We start from the raw sequence: 23,740 nt of genomic DNA, 5'->3' as shown, positions 1-23,740 counted from the left end.
AAATCGGGAATATTTTGAGAAATGTCTATCTCTGACTTAGTATATGTAAGTCCATGTTTTTGGCAATTCAGTCCCCATATTCTGGGACTTGCCAAAGTGGGTCCTGATATTTAAATGGTTACTGCCTTCAATCCTAATATATAGGGTCTGTCAGTGAACTAGTTTGTTATCTATCCAGTGAGAACAGAAGGGTTTTCCATTTAGTTCTGTATTGTATTGATAATGACAGAATGTTAGATGGTATCAATGGCCTTGGCAAGTTCCAGGTAGGAAGTGTGAACCAATTTGTCTGAGTGCAATGCATCAACAATATGTTCAGATAAGCCTATCATATTCAGGAGGCAGAATCTGCCTTTTACAAACCCAGACTGGCTTTGATCCAAGGTTTTAAACTGCCTCTGTCCTTGTTAATGAGTTCCATAATTATGTGTTCCATTGCTTTACAGATAAGGCTGGTGAGGCTTAAAGGTCTATAGTTTCCAGGGTCAGTAATAGGTCCTCCTTGTCCAGTGGGATGACTACAGCAGTTCTCCTCACCTCTGGTGTGAATCCAGTGGGGTATCTGATACTGAACAGGTTTAATAGTGAACCTACAGGACAATGTCTGGTGCTGACAAGAAGACAGACTGTCACATTATTTGGTCCCATGGGGATAGTGCATTTGGCCTTAGAGAGAGAGAGAGACCACTCTGAACTTAACTCAGAAGTGATCAGAAGGGTTGGTGTGAGTATGATAATATGCTGGGGAAAATTAGGAGAGATACAGGATTAAAATTTGAGCTGAATTTGTCAGCTAATATGTTGACTATGTCCTCAAGGAATGAGTTCCTGTTGTTGTTGTGTATTAGCTCAACTGGTCCCAGCTTAACCTGGTAGGCCGGGGGAGTTATGATGAAGCTGGTAGACTTGTTCATAGATGGGGGAACAGGGGAAAAGGCCATAGGATGATGCCTGGTGAGCAAAAAGAAATAAAAATAATAATAAAACAAATAACTATACAGATATCTATATTTTAAGCTTAAGATACTTTAGTGCAACATCTGTTTATGCTTCTAGCACTGAGCAGTGATACGTATATATAGTGTTGATTTTGTTTGACTATGTCATTTACCTGTCAGTGTGGATCAGAGTGCCATGTATACCAAACCTTCATTTAAGAGACCTGTGTGGTTTGTGCATGGATTTGTTAGTGCCTCAGAATAAAAAAATGTATTTGTTGGTTTAGGACATGGTGGATATGGTAGCGTGAGGTGGGTATTAGAACTGACACCATGCGCGGTGCAGTCAACACATTTAGAAGAGAAGCTGGCTTCCAGTGTTACTAGATATGTACATCTCTAACATACAGAATCATCTATTGGAAGTAGATATTTGTCAGTGAGCGTTAGGCGGGTCTTGCTTTGCCTCAGGGTGACTAGTGATATTAGGCTGGCAGCAGTGTGGTAAGCTGAGTCTTCATAATACAGAGTGACTGGTGAAATAGGGGGCACTAACTGGAAATAATGAAGGGCAGCAAATTATCAGATAAAATAATACTTGTCATCTCATTATCTGGGCTCGGTACTAACGAAGGACAGCAGCACAATAAATCTGAATGATAAGATTAAATATCTTTGTTTTATTTGTCTAAATAATAAGATTAATATGTTTGTTTTATTACCTGTACTACAGAATGCTGTTAACAGCTGCACAGATATTCTTATTAACATGACAGAATTGAAAGTGCAAGCTAAAACACTACAACAGCTTAACCTTAATATTAAAAGCACTATGGTAGACAGAATTAGAGACAGAGTTTGGCATCATTTTAAATAAGAAGGGACAGAGAATTTTAGAAAATATTACTGGAATTTGTGAAACAAATGGAAGCAGCATATCTGGAATGAAAAAAGTTATTACCCATCACTTTAGCGATGTAATCATAGCAGTCTCTCCCCTCTCTTGAGTTGTATCAACAAGCTTGTGAGAAAGACAGAGAATACTCCTTGCCTTATCTTTTTGTAGTAAGTTGTACACTGATGCTAGCCATTGGCTTTACTGATGCTAGCCATTAGGTTCACTAACTACTTTTCTTCTACAGTTTCTAATAAGTGTATCCATCTTCTGGTCATTCAGCTCAAACCCATTACTACTACTACCTACATCCTATATCCTTACTACCACCATTCAGATAAATCTTCCTCTGGCACTACTCAAACTTCAAACACATTAAAAAACTACCATAACGAATTGCATTTTTAAATGAATGTATATAACTGTATATAGTATTACTGCACTTTCTTACTGAAATACATCATATTTTCTGCTTTATTACTGTACACTCTATATATTGTACACTTCTGTAACTTCTCATCATACTATGCCATGATATACTACTGTTTGCTCTATTAATTTGTACTCATCTCTGACTTCTGTATTTTTATCATGTATGTGGAGCTTTTGTATTTTATATTTATGAAGCCTTCAGAACTGCAAACAGCATTTTACCTTTGTCCTAAGTAATGCCTGATAAAAGTGCAGGGTAACCATCATATCTTTGGATTCCATTCCATGTCAATTATATATCCCTGCATCTGATTTTGCTCTGTTTTCCTTTCACTTTGTGACAGATGGCTTAGAGTTTCCTTAATAACACATTCAAGGCTGTTTCTTGTTCTGGATTCTGCAGTCTGTCTCTTCCTGATGTGTATTCAGCCCCTGGGTTATCATTCCATGGGCGAAGTATTATGCAAGTGGAAGGGCTAAAGTGAAACTGACACCTATTATATCATGTTTTCAGTTTTCTTAAATCTCACTTTATGATCATCGCCTCCCAAACTTGCTGCCTTCTTCGTAGAAACTGATCCAGGTTTCCCTGTTTCTCTGAAGTTTGACATGAATACATTCAAATGGATTAGGCACTGAGCCAAATACTTGCCCTCTGATTGCTCCCTTTAACAGCTACTGTCTGTTTCCTGTTGTATGAACACTTCTGTGATCATCTACAGTGTCTGTTGCCTAATTTTGCATTTTTTATTACAAGGCCTCATGTCCAGATGTTAGCAAGGCCTTCTACACTGTGCATCTCTCAGTCCTGCTTATTACATTAAGTGGAGATTGTTTTGGTAACTCAAACTAACCTGCAGGACTATGAACTTTTTATTCTGCCATGAAGAGAGGGTTGTCTTACAAAGTAACATCTCTGTTTCTTACTCAGAACAAGCTGGGACTTCAATGTATTCAAGGATCATTGTCATTTACATTACAGTCAGACAGGATAGGTTTATATATTCATAGAATGTTACTAGGCATATGGCCCTAGGGACTGCACAAGCCTAGCCATATTTATCCTGAGTTGCCCCAATTATCAGTGGTTAGGTGAGTGAAGTTCAAGAGGTATGAGTCTATGGTAATTAATACCGACTGCTTCTGTCCATGAGGGACATGGGTGCCACCCCAGGAGTGAATTTGCGGTCACCCATCCATTGATCAAGATTGCGTTTGAAGAGGGTCAGGGAAGGTCTCTGCTTCACATGAATTGGAAGCTTGTTCCAGATAAGTGGCAGTTTCCTGTCGATGTATCTATTTGTACAGCATGATTTATTCATGTCAGAGACTAGGTTAAGATCCCTGGAACAAGTGACCCTCGTGTAGTTTGATTTACAAATGTGTAGCATTTCCATCAGGACCGGATCAGAGACTGCCCTGTAAGCCAGGCACAGGTCACCCCTTAGAAGACAGAATACAGTAACAGGGCTTTCAGTCCTTAGTGTAGGACTTGTTTTGTGTACCTTATATTTTCTTGGTGAGAAATTCTGTGGTCTCTCCAGCTGTTGCTGCTGTCTGGTGAGGTATATACAAAAGGGAGCATTGTACTCAATTATTAGCTTGATGAGGGTTGAGTATAATGGAATAATAACATCCTTAGATCTAGATATGATGCCTTTACTTATAAAATGTGCCACATAGAAGGATTTCCTTACTACTGCGAATATGTGGTGGTCAAAGTTCAGCTTACTATCAACTTGAGTACCTAGATCACATACCACTGAGTCTACACTTAGGGGGGTGCTATGTATAATGTAATTAGCAGGGATGTCAGCTTTCCCAAAGGGAATAATAATGCATTTCTTTGCATTTCGCTTTAATCCGTGGCTTTAGTACCAATCATTTGTCTGTATTAACATCTTTGGGGGACCAAGTGATTGCTCTCTATTTGCAGTCATCAGCAAATTTTGGTCAGCCACAGGCTGTCCAAATTTGCCTGGATGTCTGAGAAATAAATTCCGAACAGTAAAGGGCCCAGCACAAAACTCTGTGGTACACCACTGGTGACTGGTCTTTTGCTAGGGGTGAAGTCACCCACTTTGACAATATATGTCTTGTCGGTACCCATCTAGTAATGTAGGGGTTAATTCCCAATTGAGAGAATTTCTCCATAATACTTCAGTGGGGAATTGTGTCAAATGTCTTGGCTAGGTCAAGGTAGGTAGTATGCGCTATCTTTCCCTCATCCAGGGCCTTGGTGACTTTCTCAAAGAAGTCAGGTTTAACATACATGATCTACCCTTAACAAATCCAAACTGGGTTGGGTCCAGAGTATGGGGAATAACTATGTCCTTGTTGATAAGGTCTCTGTCTTTTTTAATTTCTCCAAGTCTTTTGGGTTTCTAATACCATGATGGGAATGGACCCCAATTCCTAAGTCAAAGTACAATTAAAGTTCATGAAATTAGTTTTGTTTCACTCTTTGATGTTAGCCAAAAGTGCTCTTCACAGCACCCACAATGTGCCAAGCAATGACTCCTTCTGCAATTCATACGGTGTTACATGAATTGGTAGATATCTAAATATGATTGTAAATTCCTTTTTATAAGACCAGTTGCTCCTACTACTATTGGAACTGTCTGGGTATCTTTCTTCCACATGGTTCTTGTTTTTGCCTGCAGATCAAGGTATTTTATGACTTTGTGTCTCTCTGTAACCAAGACACTATAGTCACTAGATGTGGCAATTTCAATGATCAATGCTACTTTGGTTTTCTTTTCTTGGATCACTATGTCCGGTTTTCTAACATCTATCTTTTGGACTGTTGACAGTGGGTGATCCCATGTGATGTAAACTTCATAATTTTCTATGATTCTCTGTGGCTCATGTTTCCAATGTTTTTCAGCCACTTCGATACCATAATGTTTGCACAATCTCCAGTGTAACAATCTCACCACATTATTATGCCTTTCAGTATACAGTCCTTCTGCCATTAGAGCATCGCAACCAGCAATAAGGTGTGTAACTGTTTCCAGCTCAGTTCCACAAAACCTACATATGTCTGTTTCTCCCACATGTTCAATGGACTTAATAAACTAACGTGTACGCAGCCCACTGTCTTGGGCTGCCAATATTAACCTTTCATTTCTTCATGTAAATTCACCTCTCCTTAACCATTCCTGCATTCGTTCTTGATCAACATGAGGCTCTGTTTTTTATACATGCAACTATATTTATGTTTTTTCCACATTTCTTGCCTTCTCCTCTGCTACTTCACCTTATATTCTTTCTTTTCTTTTTTAGCACATTCAGTTGCTGTCTGGTTTTATCCACTTCTGGTTTGATTTCCATTCCTGCTTGACGTCGATATGCTTCTGCTAAATTAAGCAGATATGTCATCTTAGATTTATTCTTCTCATGTTTCAAAAATTTCACCACATTTGGATCTTGTGAGGTCAGTAGATATGTGTGGAGTCCCACGATTGCAAATCTATACATGTAATCAATTTCAAGGAGGCCCATCCCTGCTTCAGAACGGGGGATATATAATCTTGGTATACACTGATTTTTATAAATCATTTGGTGAGCATGAAGCATCCTTCTTGTTTTGATATCCAATCTATCCAACACTTTTTAGGGCCAGTCAATCACTCCAAAACTATAAGTTAGGACAGGAAGAGCAAATTGATTTATAGCTTGGATGTTGTTCCTAGGTGTCAATGCTGTTTTCAGGATTAATTTAAGTCTTCTAAAGTACTCCTTACTAAGCCGTATTCACACTTGTTCATGTTTTATTGCTGATCCTTCATCAATTCCCAAGTATTTATACACCCCCTCTTGTTCAAGTTCTTTTATATCACATTCTTGTCCCAAACTGATGTTTTCCTGGTGCTGCAATTTTCCTTTTTTAAAGGTTGTTTTTGCACATTTATCAAGACCAAATGACATCATCTGAAAAAGTTTTGACAACCTGCAGCTGTGCTTTCAGCTCCTCATCTGATGAGCTATACAATTTTAAATGATCAACAAAGAGAAGATGAGAAGTCATTAGACGTTGTTGTTTTCTAGAAGCCAAATTGTAGCCATGGCCTAGGCTATTAAGTAAGCAGCTTAATGGGTTAATGGCAAGGCAGAATAACAAGGGTGACAGAGCGTCGCCCTGGAATATCCCCCCTTGAATTTTTATCCCTGGGATAATAATCTGTCCTTTATCATGGCTTAATTGCAAAGTGGTCTGCCACTGTTTCATGGTTATTGTAATGTAATCAATCAGTGTAGGGTGTATCTTATACATTTTTAAGCACTCTTTTATCCATGAATGTGGGATACTATCAAGTTTTTTTTGTAGTCAATCCATGCCATACTTAGGTTCTTCCCCTTCTTACAATTCTCCACTATAACTCTGTTTAAAAACAAATGGTCCTTTGTTCCATATGACTTTCTTTTATCACCCTTTTGTTCTACTGCCATAATTGAGTTTTCTTCTAAATTACTATAAACTCTGTCAATTCCCATGTATAGTTTGTATGTTGTCAGAAGACAAGTTATTGGTCTATAATTTTTAGGGTAGCTTGCAGGTTCACTCTTAAGTAAGAGCATTGTTTTTCCTGTTGTTAACCAGTGTGGTGTGTGTTTGGGGTGCATATATAAATAGTTCTTACTCATGGCTAAATCATCATGCAAAGAAGTTAATACTTTAAGCCAAACGTTTGGTACTGCATCTGGGCCTGAGGTTTTCCAGTTAGAGGCTTTTTTCAACTTTATTTCAATCTCTCTGGCTGTTATTTCATCCCATTTCATATCCTGTACCTTTAAACTTCTTATTCTTTCTTTTACTTCTTCTATCCATTTAGCATCTTTGTTATGTTCCACAGGATCTTCATAGATACTTCTCCAAAATGTATCCACTTCCTCTTTTTTTGGCTGTCTATCTATTCCTTTTACCTTATTTCCCATTTTCTATAAAACTTTTTTGGGTCATCAATAATTTGTTTACTTTTTTCCCTTATATTTATCTTCGTATCTTCTAAGTCTTTCCACCTGTTTTGTAATTTTTAGTTTATCTCCTATAGTGCATAATAGATCTTGATCTGTTCTAATACCATGCATTGCTTTTATCACCTCTATCTTTCTTAATATTTTCATTGATCTGTTCCCTCTTCTATAATCTTCTAACAATGATACTTCTTGTCTTAGCTGCTTTATAGTTTTTTCTATTCAATATTTCCATAATGGTATTCGCTGTTGCCCCCTCTTTTCCCTCGCTACCCTATGTTCCTGTGATAGAACTTTATCAGTTATTAATTTAGCAGCACAGTAATATATTCTGTTTACTTCTGTTATATCGCATGGATCTCTATGGACAGCCCTAATTACTGTGTTCATTTGTTTTATCAAGCTTCTGACTTTTGGGGTTTTATTAACCTTCTGCAGTATATTTATCTCATTGATCTTGATATATCTATCTTTGTCTATTAAATCAAGCAACTATTCTCTTAACTCCTTTTCTTCCATACTGAGGGTACATCCCTTGTTTTCCAATTCTTGTGGGAATTCTATAGAAAGTTCTATAGCATCTTCTTGTGGCACCTTCTCTTCAATTTCATCCTGTGTCTTTTGTTGTTCTGTCATATGTGAACTCACTAGCCTATCACTCCTCAACATTGACTGCATCAGAGTTTCCACAGTTTCCTGTTTCTTTCCTTGTTGTCTAGCTTCAAATTAATGTCTATACTGGTTTCTTGTGGAAGGCTCCAAAATATATTGATATGGCACCTGACCATTTACATCCAGGGCCTTGCTGACTTTCTCAAAGAAATCAAGTCAGGTTTACCAGGCATGATCTACCCTTAACAAATCCAAACTGGGTTGGGTCCAGAGTATGGAGAATACCTATGTCCTTGTTGATAAGGTCCATAATGATTCTTTCCATGGCTTTACAGATGAAGCTTGTCAAGCTTATGGGTCTACAGTTCCCATGGTCAGTTGATGATCCTGCTTTGTGCACAGGGATTACCAGTGTTGTCCTCCATTCTGCCAGCACATAGCCAGTTCACAGGCTGTGGTTAAACAGGGGTCCAGGTGGGTCTGCTAGTTCATGTTTTAAGCTGTTTAAAAGGCAACTTGGGATGTTATCTAGTCCCATTGATGCTGTATATTTGGCCTTGGAGAGTGCCGAGCCTGAGCTGACCTGCTCTTTTGAGATAATAGGCTGAGGAATGGTGGCAGATATACATTGGGGGATGACTGGTGGGGACAAGGGGTAAAGTTTGCTCTGAATCAGTCAGCTAGCAGGTTGGCTACCTCCAGCTGAGTATGGGTAGTGTCATCCACAACCATTTCAGCTCATAGCTGGGCATTCCCTTTTAGATTTCGGACATAGTCAGTGTATGCTTTGTGCCTATTCTTAGCTAGGGAGGATATTTTTGCTTTGTAATTAGCTTTGGAGGACTTGACACAATCTCTAATTTGTTTGTTTTACCTAGAGAGGGATTTCTTCCTCTGCTGAGCCAGTTCCCTCTTGTTCTTGGATACTAGGGATCCACCAGGGTAGCATGTGTTTTCAGCAAGACTTGGTTTTAGTCTAGTCAAATAAAGCTGATTCTATACAACTGCTTAAGTGGTTATACAGGGCAATGGTGTACACTTCTGCATAGGAATCCATTTTATCTGTGTTCAAGGAGGCTTTGAAACTTCTTATACCATCACTTAGTAGGAGGTTATTTGACTTGGAAAAATTCTTAAGCATTTCTGAGCCTTATAAGGTTTAAAAAAGACTTAAGATCATACCACCAATATACAGCTTATAAAATGCATATGATCTATTGTCTTCTCCTGAGAAAAGAACATGCACCTCCTTATCATTCGCAATGAATTAAGAGGACTCTGTTAATTGGTCATGTGACAGCTAGTTATTAATGAATAGAAAAAAAAACTAAGGGCACTCTTTTATCATACAAACCAAGATTAACCTGCAATTTCAGTTCATCAGATAAGAAGTCCATCCACCTATGTGGAGACTATTACATCCTGAAAGCATCTGCATGTGTACATAAATCAGAGACTATCTTTTCAAACTGATGTGGATCAGGGAGTCACTGAAAATAAGGTGCCCTCTGTCACCTTAAAGAACTGTCTACAAGCTGCACACACACACACACACACACACACACACACACACACACACACACACACACACACACACACACACACACACACACACACACACAGACACACACACACACACCTGCTCCTACCTAAAATGCACTGTAGCTTTTGTTAGTTTCACTGAATATATTTATTAAACTTGCAGGACTATAACTGGACTGAATATTTTATTTCTGCTTCCAGGCTATCTACTCATCTTTGTTTAACACTAAATATCAGTTGGCTGGAAAATGCTTGTAAATAAACTCTAACACGGTAGTTTCTTGCCTTTAAATGTTTAGACTGCAAACAGAGCTGTCCAGACCTAGCAGATTTATTAGAACGGTAAACTGGTATAACAATATACTCCTCCCAGATATCTCTACTAATGAACCCCTATATAGCTACCACTTGAACATCAAGTAAATGTACTTACACAGCTCTTAGCACTGTATAACCCTCAAAACAGAACGCACTTCAGCATTCTGTAAGGACATTCTTGGACCTTTACTTCAAGGCAGCCCTTCTATTAAAGCAATGCAAACAGCATTAACTGTACATAATTTGTTACTGTATTCTTTTTCTGTTCCTTCTCTGTTTTTTTCTTCTGCATCTTCTATAATATATTTCAGAACTGTAAATAGGTCCTATTTTGATATGTTTAGTGATCTGATACTGTATATAATCATTTTTTACAACTGACCACTTTATATTTGATTCATATTTAACATTTTAAATCTTCTGCTAGATCTGTAAGCTTTATGTGCATTGCATAACAACATTTTGCAGCTACATACATGCATACATCCCTTTAGTTTTATATAATTCAATTAATTTTACCCATTATAGGAATTTCTGTAGATTAATTCTGGAGCTTCCCCAAGGTTCTCCCTGTAAAAGCTTTCTGCCTAGTAGTACAAAACCAGGCTCATGACGATAATGACAACTAAAATGACAATAACAATAATAAGAGCAAAAATTACATAAATGCATAATAATAATGCATGGTATTATATCATGTAAGAGGTTAATAAGTCAGCATACGACATATTTATTTATTTGAAATATATTACCTGGGTAGTCCTAATTATCCCATGGCTGATTTTCTGGGGAGATCTGCTGCAGATTAAAGTCTCCATGTATTTTTACATTTAATTAATTAAGCAGGTAAGACTACTGGACACATGTTCCCTTTACAGAGACAGCTCGAGTAGATTGACTGGGTAAGTAATTTGCTCAGATTCACACAGAAGATAAATGGAGACTGGTAGAATTAAACCCTAAACTCTGTGAAGTAACTTGTAAAAAGCTCATTCTTAATCCTCTGTGCTGACAAGACACATAGTGCAAACAAATACAGAAACTATACCAGAACAGTTTGCATTTTTAGGATAGGAACAGGCGGAATATATGTCATCACACATGACACAGGAGGGGCATGAATGTTTAGCTTGAGCTGACGATGTAGTGACAGAGATGCGTAATTGTGAAACGTATGAAATGCTATGCTGCTTCATTTGACCCATCTGACTGATATCTGTCACTCATATGGTATCATCTTTGAATTCACTATTTGAATCTAGGACTCAGGCAGGCAACACATTGTATGTATTAGCAACAGCTGCGGAGAGGAGTGCATTTGTTTATGGGGTTGTTAAAGGTAATATGATACCAGTAGTTTTGCAGCATGATAGCTCTTCACAGAATGCTTGTAGTCACAGACCAGAAGTCTGCTCAGGTCACAGTTAGACAATCAGAGGAAGAGAACTGAGCTCATTTCTACTTCTCCAAAATAATTTCATATTTCTTCTGAAAAGGCTAAGGAAGTCAAACTATCTTCGTTACCAACACAGGTAATTTATTCAGAAGTAATTCTATGGGAGAGATGAAACACATTTTAAATACTCATCACAAACCAGCTTGTTGACAACTTCCATGACTTACTGCAGAGAACTAAAACTTAAAACTGTTAACTGAGCTAATTCCGTTGACTATGTTAGGAGGTTTGACTCCTTCCGTGTTAATTTGTCCAATGTGTGAATCCAAGCAAGTCACTTAATCAGATAGTTTACCCCTGAAAAGGGATAAATTGTCCAGTGGGCTTACTCTGTTAACAAGTAGGTAAAATAAAAATAGATCCCTTGTACCAAATGTGTTACACCTCTGCTGTAAACTTACAACATGAGTAAGACAGGCCCTTTCCTGGCTGTAAACAATATAAAAAGAAATCAGAAGGGCAGGATGAATGTGAGCTTTTTTTTCAGTGAAGATGACTTGGAAACATAGGTGCAAACATAGAAACAACTGTTCTGGCATCATCACCTTACAACATTCATTTCCACATTTCTGTGTTTAGTATTGATTTTACTGGTTTAGAGCCATGTAATTGTAAATGCCCCTATATTTTATTTCCAATGAAACAGGCAAGTCATTTATGCAATGGCACTAAATATTTGAGTTTGGTACACTGTTCACCATTTTGGTATTGCAGTGAATAAAAATCAGCAGTTGGTATTTTTTTCTGACCTGAACACAAGCAATGACAAATGTATCAACATCAAAAATGGAACACCAAGAGTGCAGTTTTATTGAAGAACTTAATAAAAAACAAGTCTTGATTAGTCATTTGAAGTCCCTTTTGTTTGTACACTGATAGATTCCCTCCCATATTTAATGTAAATATACCTTGCAAAGATGATGACACTATCATATGTTGTGGAGTGTTAAATGCTAAGCTAACAGGTGTTCTCTGGCTTTCCGTCTCTCTCTCTCTCTCTCTCTCTCTCTCTCTCTCTCTCTCTCTCCTCCTCCTCCTCTCTCCTTCCCTGTCTGCTTGGTCCCCTCCCTCCTTGTCTGACTTGCTATCCCTTTCATATGCACACATTCAAATCAAACAAGCAGGAGACAAGGAAAGGGCTCTTTAACTCCTTGCTGATTTTCCTAGCAAATGAAGTACCAATACTTTTACTTAGTGTTTTGAGATAACATCAAGACCTGGGCCGATTTTGTGCTGGACAGGATGCTTTCATGGAGCCTTTCAGCAGCAAATATTACCACTCTTTTTGTAATGTATACCTTTTCTTGCTAGGTAAGAAACAAGCATTGCACCTTTCTTTTATATGTGTTTCAAAACTTAACTTAATATTATCAATACTCTCACAACACATGCTAGTTTCAAAAGTGTTAACTTTTTACTTGTTAAGAAAGTGACAAAAATAACTTTGCGTGAAGAAACTGATACATTTAAACATATAGAAAGTTTTGGGAAGATACTATCAATATATGAATGGAATAATATTTTTAAATGACTAGTTCTGAAATTGTTTCTCAAATATGACTGCAACTTTTTTATATATCGATTGTTAAGCAGTGAAAAAGTCTTGATGATTGTATTTTATTTATACGTGTTCAAGCTAGCAGCAGTTCCTATAGATTCTATTTAAACTGTAATCTTAGTTCTTACTTTCTGTTAACTCAGACTGCATTGTACTTATTATCTGAGTATCATATCATATGCAGGAAAATATTACTGTTACTACTACTACTACAACCAGTAATAATAGTAATAGTAATAGTAATAGCAACAGTAATAGTAATACTAAGAGTAGCATACATTTTTACCGCTCACTTATAGGATATGGAGTGGCTACTCTGACTTTAGGTTTGTAGTTCATCTCATGTACTTAGTAGGCGACATCTCCATAAATGTTTTGTTCAGCACTGTAAATAAACAACTGTGTAATAAAACTCATGTGCTGGAAATTATTTATATATGTTTTATTTTTCATTAATTTGTTTAGAATGAAATATGGTAAAAACTAAAAGTTATTTCACTTAATTCCTACAAGGATTAAAAGTCAAGTGTTCAATGTCCATTTGCTAGCAATAAACACACTATTTTATTCTGCTTGCAGTCTTTTCTTAGTTTAACTAAATATGAGATCTTGTGCAAAGATATACCACAGAATACATTAAAAGTTGTTTGTGGGAATATAGGAAAAAACAGAAACTTCAAACTGCTGGTCTTATCCAATTTTCAACATATTTTAAAGCAGTTATTATTATTATTATTATTGTTTAAGTTAGGAATCTTGTGCCATAAATAACAGCATGTGTTAAAAACATGAACTTTGATCACCGATAAGGATGTCTTGGCCAATCAAGTATTTGCATTGTATTCATTTTTGAGTAATTTACAGATCCTAGGCAACTGGAAAATATGTTTTTCCTATCACCTCAGCAGAATTATCCATCTTTTTTATTTTATTTCCTTCATTGGATTTTAACCACATTACAAGCACTGCCTTTGATAGTCTGAGGATTGTGCTGTGAAGTTTTACTATTTTTGTTAGTATGTTTAGAATGTTTTAAATACAGGCGGTAAGCTTTCTTTAGATCGTGTGGCAAAGTGGCACATGAAATCATCCTGCTTGTGCATACAGTCTTCTTGACCAGAATATGTGCTTTAGCTTTTGTTGTTTTATTTTATTGATTATGGCAAATAAGTGTTGACAGCTTAGCCGAGCTTATTTGTCAGGAATGATTTATGTGTGCGTGAGTGCCCATGTGGATGAGTGTGTGGACATGTGCATGTTTATATGTATGAATGTTTGCATGTGTGTGTGTGTGTGTGTGTGTGTGTGTGTGTGTGTGTGTGTGTGTGTGTGTGTGTGTGTGTGTGTGTGTGTGTGTGTGTGTGTGTGTGTGTGTGTGTGTGTGTGTGGTTTGTGTGTGTATTCATAATGTGTGTAATATGTCTGTGTACACATAAACAGGCAGAGCGTCTATATGCCTGGGTGCATGCACACCCACACATGCACACACACACAGACACACACACACACATGAGCGTGTGTGTAATATGTGCAATATGTCTCACTATGCATAAACAGCCAGGGCGTGTGTGTGTGTGTGTGTGTGTGTGTGTGTGTGTGTGTGTGTGTGTGTGTGTGTGTGTGTGTGTGTGTGTGTGCATGTGTGTGTGTAATATTTCTGTGTGCACATAAACAGGCAGGGCATGTACATGTGTGCGCATAGATATAGATATAGATATAGATATAGATATAGATATAGATATAGATATAGATGTAGATGTAGATGTAGATGTAGATGTAGATGCAGATATAGATATAGATATCTATAATTTTTGTGTAATGTGCCTGTGTGAAAATAAACAGGCAGGGTAGTAGCACTAGGGTAAAACAGTTGACATGCCTTGCTTAAATAATTTTTGGATTGAGAATCTCAATGTTTATGTGACTTGTACTGAAGATTTTTGGTCCGAGTTTGATCACCCCTTTAATAAGTTGCATTTTTACAAATAGGATGAATTAGCTTCTGAAGGTCATCCCTGTATTCCTATGCATTCTGGAATTGAAGAACATTCTTCTGTCTACTGTATGCATTGGTCTTTGCATTTCCTGTATTCCTTGCTTGATGTATTAATGTGGCCATATCATTTAAGATATTACTTTCATGTATATGATCAGTTTCATAGCATTCATTTTTACCTTATTTTTACAGGCCGGCAATAAGTTAGATTTTCAACATGAATGTAACACTGTGCATGTCATATGTAACACATGTTATTTGAGTCAATGTCATGCTTTTTTGCTAAAATCTGTAAAAATAAAAAAGGCATAGTGACTAAAATTAGACTAGGAAAGCATTTACGAAGAACTAAGTGCTTAGTAGATAAAATGGTATGGCAGTTATAAAGTGATTTTGCATGGATGTCATGTCATCTATCAGAAAGTTAGAAATTGCAGCACAAGAGTTTGTAATATTATTAACAGCAGCAAATGCAATTGACAGACTGTCGTAAAGATAGCATCAGGAAAATTAGGTGGCCAGTTAAGGTCTGCAGTTGCCCAAAGCAAATAAACACGTGTAAAGTTCAAAAAAACTAATATGCAATCAAACACCAAGACACAAATAGAGAGATAAAACCACACAAACAGACACAAGGAATAGACAGGCACAAGACATAATAACAGCAGGGAGTGATTAACACCTCATGTCACGGTGAGGAGAGATATATGAGAGGCACATTAAAAAGTACATTTAAAGTTGATGAGTATGTGAAGGTAACATCTCATCTTATGATAGTAAGAAAAATATGAGAGGTATACTGAAAGAAGTACATTTAAACTAGGTAAGAGTATGTGATCTTAAATAACACTTTGCAGTATTAACTAGTGAAAAATATTTATAGTGTTTAAAGGGGTTTTGTTACTAGGCTCAGACATTTGCATTTTTTTGTTTGTTTATCCTTTGTTGACTAGGTTAATCTCACAAGACTAGTAGCCTCTTTTTAGGGAAGACCCAAGGTAGCATTGACAGTGCCATGCGAACACCCCTACTCCTTTCAGTAGGTGCCAATGGATCTTTAATATCCACCTGAGCTACCACCAACTCAAGCAGATGAGACCTCAGTTTAATATGTCATCAAAAGGATGACACAATCAGTAGTACAGCACCCCACCACCACCTTTATACTGCACTGTTAGTAATCCATCTATCTGGTATGGGAATAGAACTCACAGCCTTCTACCCCCAAAGCAAGTATGCTACCTGTTGTGCCAGTGACACTAATACTAATGTGCTTTACATGTCATTAATATTACTAATGCTTCCCTTACATCTATGAAATTCTGTGTGCACTTTCAGGATCACAGATATTTGAATATGCTAGTAAATATCTTTGATTGCTATAGAGAATATTAAAATATTAAGCCGCAATCAACACTTCAACAGTAAGTACTAAATTATTTTTATAAACAAATATATTATTTAATCTTACCAATATTCTACAGTGAATATTTCATGTTGCTTAAAGAACTGTTACAAGCAAGAAAACATATTTTATAAATGTATGCATCCCTTTAAAAAAACACTTTTGTTCTAACAATTTTTTCTTTCTTCAGTGAAAACAATTAAAATGTTTATATTCTAAATGAGGTAAAATAATAGCTTTTGGCTATATAATCTTTCCACAAAACTTTTAAAACTGAAATACAAGTTCCATGTGCTGAGGTCATTATTGTCTTATTTGTTTGCTTTTACTTGTGAAGTATGTGTTTTACAGATTATGGGCTTGTTGCCAAAACTGTGGTATTATAGTAACAAAACAAATCTAATTAACAATTTAATAATACATTAACAACTGGCTATGGAAAAGGGATAAATACATCACAAACTGCTACACTGTATAACAATATCTTCTTCAACTTGACAATGAAATTTTAATAATACAAGTATAAAGTATTCTCTGAAAATTGTTGCCTCTTAGTTAGACTTTAGGCTAGCATACCTCTCAACTGTCCAGATTTTCACAGAATGCCCTGATTTTTGCCTCAAACTTTTTGGTCTGTCCTTAATAAAAATTTGTGGTTTTCTAGCAAATCATTGAGGACTGAAGTGATTAAAAAATGTCAGACATTTTAGTTTCAGACTTCATATTCTTCAGAAAAATGCATGCTAGCACAACACTTTTTATTCTAGCAACTTTCTAAATTGTTCTGAAGAAGTCTGCTTATGCAGATGAAAGCGCTTAACCTTGTGTTTTGTGAACTCGCTCTGTAGAGTGGATTTGTCATTAAATCATTTTCTTAATTCGAGTTGTGGTCCATTCGCTGCTTTATATAACATAGCATAGATGGTGGGTTGCCATCTTACAGTTGGAGTTTAAGGTGTAACTTTCTAAATTGATGAGAGCAATATTTAAAACGTGTCCCTATTTTTGGGACATTGTTGCCCCATTATTCTTGGCTTTGTCCAGATTTCTTGTGCTAAGAGTGTTGAGAGCTATGGGCTATATGCATCTATTTTGCATATTTTCCCTTAAGATTGCATTATAATGGGAGGTGTGCATAACTAATTTACAACTGAATGCTTAGCTACTTTGGGATTCAGTTTGCAGTGTGCAAATGGCTTACTTCACAGATATGTTTTCCTGCTTTGAAGATATTTTCATTTGCAACATTCTGAGAAGTTGAAGCTTCGATATTTACTTCCTTCAGTAGAACAAAGCGCTGATTCTGGTATATTTCACCACTGGTAACTTGGTATACATACTGAACTATGACCTGACCTAGTTATTTTGCATACTTTCAAATCCTGTTTGTTACACCTGCAATGAGAATGTGACTGATGAGTAGATGGGACTGACACTGCACTGCATCCTGCAGTCACAGACTTTTTTTGTTTATTATTTTTTTTTATTTTTTTGCTGGTGTGGTTGTTTGGGTAGGGTTATATAGATACATGTAGATACATATATTTGTGAATACATTGGGAAGGATAAAATGTGTCCCTGATTAAGGGAATTTTGGAAACAATAGGGTACAAGACACCTGAGACACATCACTTTTATACTGGAAGTGAAGAGTTTGAAATTAATTACTAACTTCCCCAGATAAAGACACTTTTGGAGGTTTATGATAGTGAAGTACCCACAAAGTATGTAAGATACATATGCACTAGGAAGAACTGCACTGTGCATTTGTTTTATTTATAGACTTTTTTTAAATGTGAATAGTCTGACTGGGCATAATTTATTTTCAGCACAGGCCCAAAACAAAAATCTTCACAGTTAACACAGTACATTAGCTTAATATAACAGAAAATATGCTATACTAAGATAAAGCATATTGCTTAATTTTCCCTCTCCAAAATGTGCACTGTACCTCTTATAGTGTAGAACAAACTGGCATAATCTGGGTCATGCTTAATAACTCCAATAAATAGCTCATAGCATAGTTAAAATGCATCACTTTCTATTTATAAAATGTACTTTTGGTGAAGTAATATGATTTAGTATTGTTTACCATGAATATTACTTAAACAATTTTAACAATGAATGTATGCTACACTTTTTAGTGTGGCACAGTGTGGAGCATGGAATTTTTTAAGACTCAGAAAGATCAATGTTTTTCATAATGAGTTATAGTTGAAAGGTATACAGTAAAATATAATAACACAAATCCACTTAGTTTGCCAAAGTATTGCAAACATATTCTAGAATGAAGCCCATCTAGGCAGACATTCACAATACAGTTGTTTTAGACAATAAACAGGGAAAATATTGATAAAAAGGTATGAAATGTCCATATTAAACAAAACCAGACATTTGGAGTACAATAAATCAAAACAAAAGACAGCAAAGAGAATTAAGTTTACAAGGTGTGAACAAGCTTCATTCAGCCCAAGACTTAGTTCCTTCAGCCAGTATTTGTAATATTTGAAAAGAGGATTCTGCCTAGTGAATTTATCTGATTAGCAAAAGAATAAAATAAAATAAAAGGTGTTGTGCATAATTGTATAAAAGTTTTGAGGATACCAATTCTAGAGCTTAGAAGGTGCATAAATAACAAAGCATTACTAAGCAAACAAAAATGCCTGACAGAATGGCCATTATCAGGGAAATAATGGACCACCCAGGGTGTTGTGAGGAGGGCCTCACCATCTCTGCAAGGTTGTTATTTCCCTCATTAACACCCTCCTTAGAAGACATTACTTCTCTTAGATAATGGGCTATCAATTTAATTGTTCATATTTGCTTCTTCTTGTTAATATATTTATTTATTTATTTATTTATTTATTTATTTCCATTTGTTTACTGGGAGTGTCTGACTGGGCCTTGTCTAGCCCATTTGCAGCGGAGTCCCAGGGAGAAAAGCTCCACAGTAAAAATGATTCAGAAAATAATGAAAGTGGTACAATTTATATATAGACAATATGATGATATTTTTAAGGAATGCAGACTATAGCAGTAACATACATAGATTTAATAGAACATTAACATACATAAAGTCTGCCAGTGATGTTAGTGTATAGACATAGAAGGCAATTAATAGAGAACATTTGGTGTAAATTATCTGACAAATTACCAGAAATATTCTATGAGAGTACACTACCAAATTCATATAGGATGTATGTTTGAGCTAGACTATATAATAGGGTGAGGGGGGAAGTAAAGGAGGAAGGTATGATGAATTTAGGGACCAGCAGAGGGCAAGAGAAGAAGATGAAGGGGTAGTATAGACAAACAAGTGTTGGTGTGACATGTAAGAGGAAGAGGGGGAGAGATAGTAAAAACCATAATAGGTAGAGTGCAGTGACTGGGACAGAGGAGGTTCTTTATAAGCTTTTAGTCAGGTTTGATACAGGAGCAGCACCAAGAATTCATGAAGTACTCCCTGAGTAGCTGTTTAAATGTAGAGGTACTGCTAGTATTGAGAATATGTTGAGGTATGTTATTCCAAGCTTTGGCCACTTTGTGTGAGTACAGAGAATCACTGTGACAATTATTAGACTTATTGACCTTAAGAAGCAATTTTTTGGAGGACCTTAAGGGTCTGTTACTAGCATAGGGTTGAACTAGATTACTGATAGAAGGGGAGTTGTCTGGATGGACCAAAATGGAGTGAGTTATTACTAGCTGGTTATAAATTAATAAGTGTGGAAGTTTGAGCCAGTTGAGTTGGCAAAGCGAGATATAGTGATGAGTTCTTGAGGGTTGGTTCATGGCAAATTTGGCTACTTTATGATAACAAGATTCTAGTTTAGTTAAGTCACACTTTCTTAGATTTGTAAATATAGGTGAGGCATGTGACAAAAGGAGGTACTGCCAGCAAAGCTAGCTAGAATTTTGTAAATAATTATATGTCATTTATGAATATCAAACTAATTTATATAAGATGCTTGTGTTACAAATGTATTAGAACTGTATGACATGTGTATATCAAACTGTTATGCACAGATGTCTGTGTTGAAAAGGTATTTGTAAAATACTTGTGCTTAAAATGTATCCACAGTGTGCCCTACTGGAAGAAAACAGAAATGTACATGCACTATTGTAACTGTTTAAATGTATATATTTTAACAGTGGAAACTGGAATACAGGAGGTTAACCTCAGTAGAGCAAACTGTAGAAATATATCAGAAATTAAATTACTTTATAGGCGAGGTCATAAAGATGTTTCAATGCAGCTAGAGACATAAACTCTGAACTAGGATGCTTTCTGTATTGTCTTTGGGGTGAAGTAATTGCTACTTTGGAAACATGAACGAAGGCAATTGTTTTATGACTTCCAGCACCTGCCAAAGATCTGAGAAAAAGCCCTTGTCTATGTATTTTTGTAGATAGATGCTAAATGCTAACAGCTGCTACCAATGGAGGGTTTGCCTGGGAAATAGAAGTCATATGACAAGAAGTGATGCCATTCTGCAAGCTCTTCCAGCAGAAATAGTTTAGATATTATTCTGAGAAGTCTCTTGCAGAGACATAGCATTCTGCATTCTGTCGTGGACCTGACAACAACAAGAACCAATTACCACATCTGCCTTGCTCTAAGTAAGTTATTAGAGTACAGTAACTCTCTCAGATACAGTCCGGAATATAGTGAAGCTTAGTTTAGATTTTGTTTTTCTTTATTTGTATGAGCCTGTACTGCAATGTTATTTTAAATATTTCCTGTGGTTTTGAACTCTGGTGTCACTGTGAATATATACTGAGTATTTTCTTGTTCTTTTATTATTTATTATTAAATATAGATAAACCTTTCACTCTGGTTGATGTGTCTAGAGATACTTAAGTTTTGAGAGTACTTGCATATTTATTTGGTGACACTGTGTGGGCCACTCCTAACAGCCTTGCTCTTGGTCAGACTACCATTTGTATTAATATTAATATTACACAGTTAAATTGGTCACCCTTTGTTAAGGGCCTTAAGGTTGCAGTCGAAGAGAGACTGGTTGCACTGGAAACTGCTTTATAGTCTGGGCAGAAAGGGGCATAGCTAGTAAACCTGTGCCAGCCTTTCTCAGATGTGTGTGTCTCTAAATCAAATCTCAAAGAGTGTGTATGTCAGCTACTTGCACAGGGTCATGAAGCACTGGCTGAACAGAGAGGGTGCAGGATGCCTTAGCTTGGTCACTCAGTTGAGATCTCAACTCTATAGCTGTGCACTGGGGAGTCTTACTGTGGATCTGGAGAAAGAGTGAGAAGCCAGCCCTAGACTGACTGTGGCCTCTGTGTGCATTTAAGGGAAATTGTGCTTGGTGCAGAGAGCTGAATCTGAAAATACTGTGTGTACCTATTATCCTCCCAGTGAATGTCTCCCCACAGGTGCCAGTGGTGAGGCTCCTTGATTACTGGTCCAGTGCAGAGTCATCACAAAGCATATAGGAGAGTGGATAGAAGGTGCATTCTTCTGATAGCATGTCTGGTAGAGTCGGTTAGGAAGGGTTTTATTCTGTACAGGGAACCTAATTTGATATGCACTTTCTTGATAATAAGGGCTAGATGTTTCCTAATTGTTTGCCAAATTTAAAGTCCTCGTCAATGGTGACGCCTACGAGCTTAATAGAGTCAAGCGGCTCAATGCATATATAAATATTTTTCATGTTTTTGCTATGAAATAGTTCATCAGCCTAATGTTTCAAACCTGCTGCAGTACTTGCAGTTGCTGCTGGAGAAAGTATTAGTTGTTTAAGTATTTAATGCCCACACACACACACAAACACACACACACACACACACACACACACACACACACACACACACACATTACTTTTTTCTTCTGTTTCCTTCTTTTCTTTTCTTTTTGTTTAACTCTCACTAAACAACAAAGCAGCATAAAACATGGTAGGTGTTTTTTTTTTTTTTGTAGTCTGGGCTTCACTCCAGTTTAATATGCTGCCATGAAGTGGCAGAGTTGTTCTTACCAGGCAATATCTGTACATTAACATTATCAGAGTATGTTTCACACAGTGACTTAAAGTGAGCTAAATAGCTGCAGTGAAAGATTTAAGGATCCAAGGTGGCATGTAGGAATGTACCGCTGATTAAATAGAGTAATAGGTGGATATTTGCTGTATTGATGCAAAACAGAGAGTGAGTCTTCTTTGAAGCATTGATGGATACTGAGAGAGTTCTGTGCCAGCAATTACACTACATATAAATGGGGATACTTAACCAGACAATGGTCCTGTATAATCCATGAGAAGAGACATCTATTAGGCTTATCTTGTTAGCAAAAAAATAATATAAACTAAATAAACAAGAATTAAAATGAACAAACAATATATGCATGTAGGGCCAGGTGCATACATGTTTATGGGTGAATTATGCTATAAATACAGAGGGATAAGAGCCTATAAAGCTCTTTTCTTTGGACCCTTGCCTGCATAATAACTCTAGGTCATATCAGTAACACGTGTGTGTGTGTGTGTGTGTGTGTGTGTGTGTGTGTGTGTGTGTGTGTGTGTGTGTGTGTGTGTGTGTGTGTGTGTGTGCCAGTCTGTCGGTCTGTGTGTGTACTTCATCTTCAAAACAAACAGCATCAGAACTACTACATCAAAAGTCCTAAATGTTGCTTGCTACATAAATAGGGCATGTTGGAGAGACAGATATTTTTTCTCGGAGAATTCTTACTCTCTGCAATAGGCTCCCCATCCATGTGAAGCAGAGTTCCTCCCTAGCCCTATTTAAGCGCAAGTTGCATCAGTGTATGGATAATCAGAAATTCACCCCTGGTCTGATGCCTATGTCTCTGATGGACAGAGGCTGTCAGTAAATCACCCCCTATATAAATCTACTTTGTGGGTCACATTTCAGTTGCATGGCTAGGCTTATAAGGGCCTAGTGGTCATTAGCCTGGTATACACCTATGAATCTATGTAGCCATGGCTATATGTATGTGTAGTGATAGGAAAGCAAATGATAAAAATTGAGTTGCAAAGTATGATAGCATAGCTTCACAATAAAGTAGCAGTGAAAGATTTCAGTACATTTCTCTGAATTCGAATATAGGGTCACAGGTTGTTACTAGGCTAATGACTACTAGGGCCATTACAAGCCTAGCTGTGCACCCCAAACAATCTGGGTTCCCAAGTATCATGGCCATCTATATGGAGGGGTGCATGTTATTAGGGATATAACTAAGGATTTGTAGGAGGGGTGTTAGGATAAAACTTTTCTTATTGACAGCCTCTGACCATAAGGAACAAGGGGGTGAGACTGGGAGTAAATTTATGATTTCTCATCCAGTTGTCAAGGTTTTATCTGAATAGGGTCGAGGATGAACTTTATTTTACACAGATGGGTAGCCTATTCCATAGTTGAGAGTTCCTTTAAGACACAACTCTATCCCTCCAACATATTCTGTTTATATCGTAAGCAAATTTCAGATCCCTGGATCTAGTGTTTCTGGTGCTATTTGTTTTGTGCATATGTATCAGGGTGAAATGAGGGCTGAGAGACCCAAACCCTGTATTACAGGAAATACAGCTCACAACCTTAGCCCTCTGCACCAACTGTCACATACGTTTATACAGGTATCCC

The 23,740-nt window shown here is 36.9% G+C and overlaps 1 protein-coding gene across 1 annotated transcript in view; it reads left to right on the top strand.

The window, feature by feature from the left end:
• Positions 1–12,176: 12,176 nt before the first annotated feature.
• The window catches only part of LOC122798577 (HEPACAM family member 2-like), a 705,131-nt gene continuing 693,567 nt past the window's right edge, over positions 12,177–23,740 (top strand). Inside the window, exon 1 of the mRNA XM_044067643.1 lies at positions 12,177–12,481. Coding sequence (XP_043923578.1) covers positions 12,421–12,481 — 61 coding nt within the window. The 5' untranslated portion in view covers positions 12,177–12,420. The remainder of the gene's footprint in view (positions 12,482–23,740) is intronic.

Source organism: Protopterus annectens, chromosome 3.part1 (genome assembly GCF_019279795.1).
Source record: "Protopterus annectens isolate FY-2018-M chromosome 3.part1, PAN1.0, whole genome shotgun sequence".
NCBI lineage: Eukaryota > Metazoa > Chordata > Ceratodontiformes > Protopteridae > Protopterus > Protopterus annectens.
This window is presented reverse-complemented; position numbering and strand designations above follow the sequence as displayed.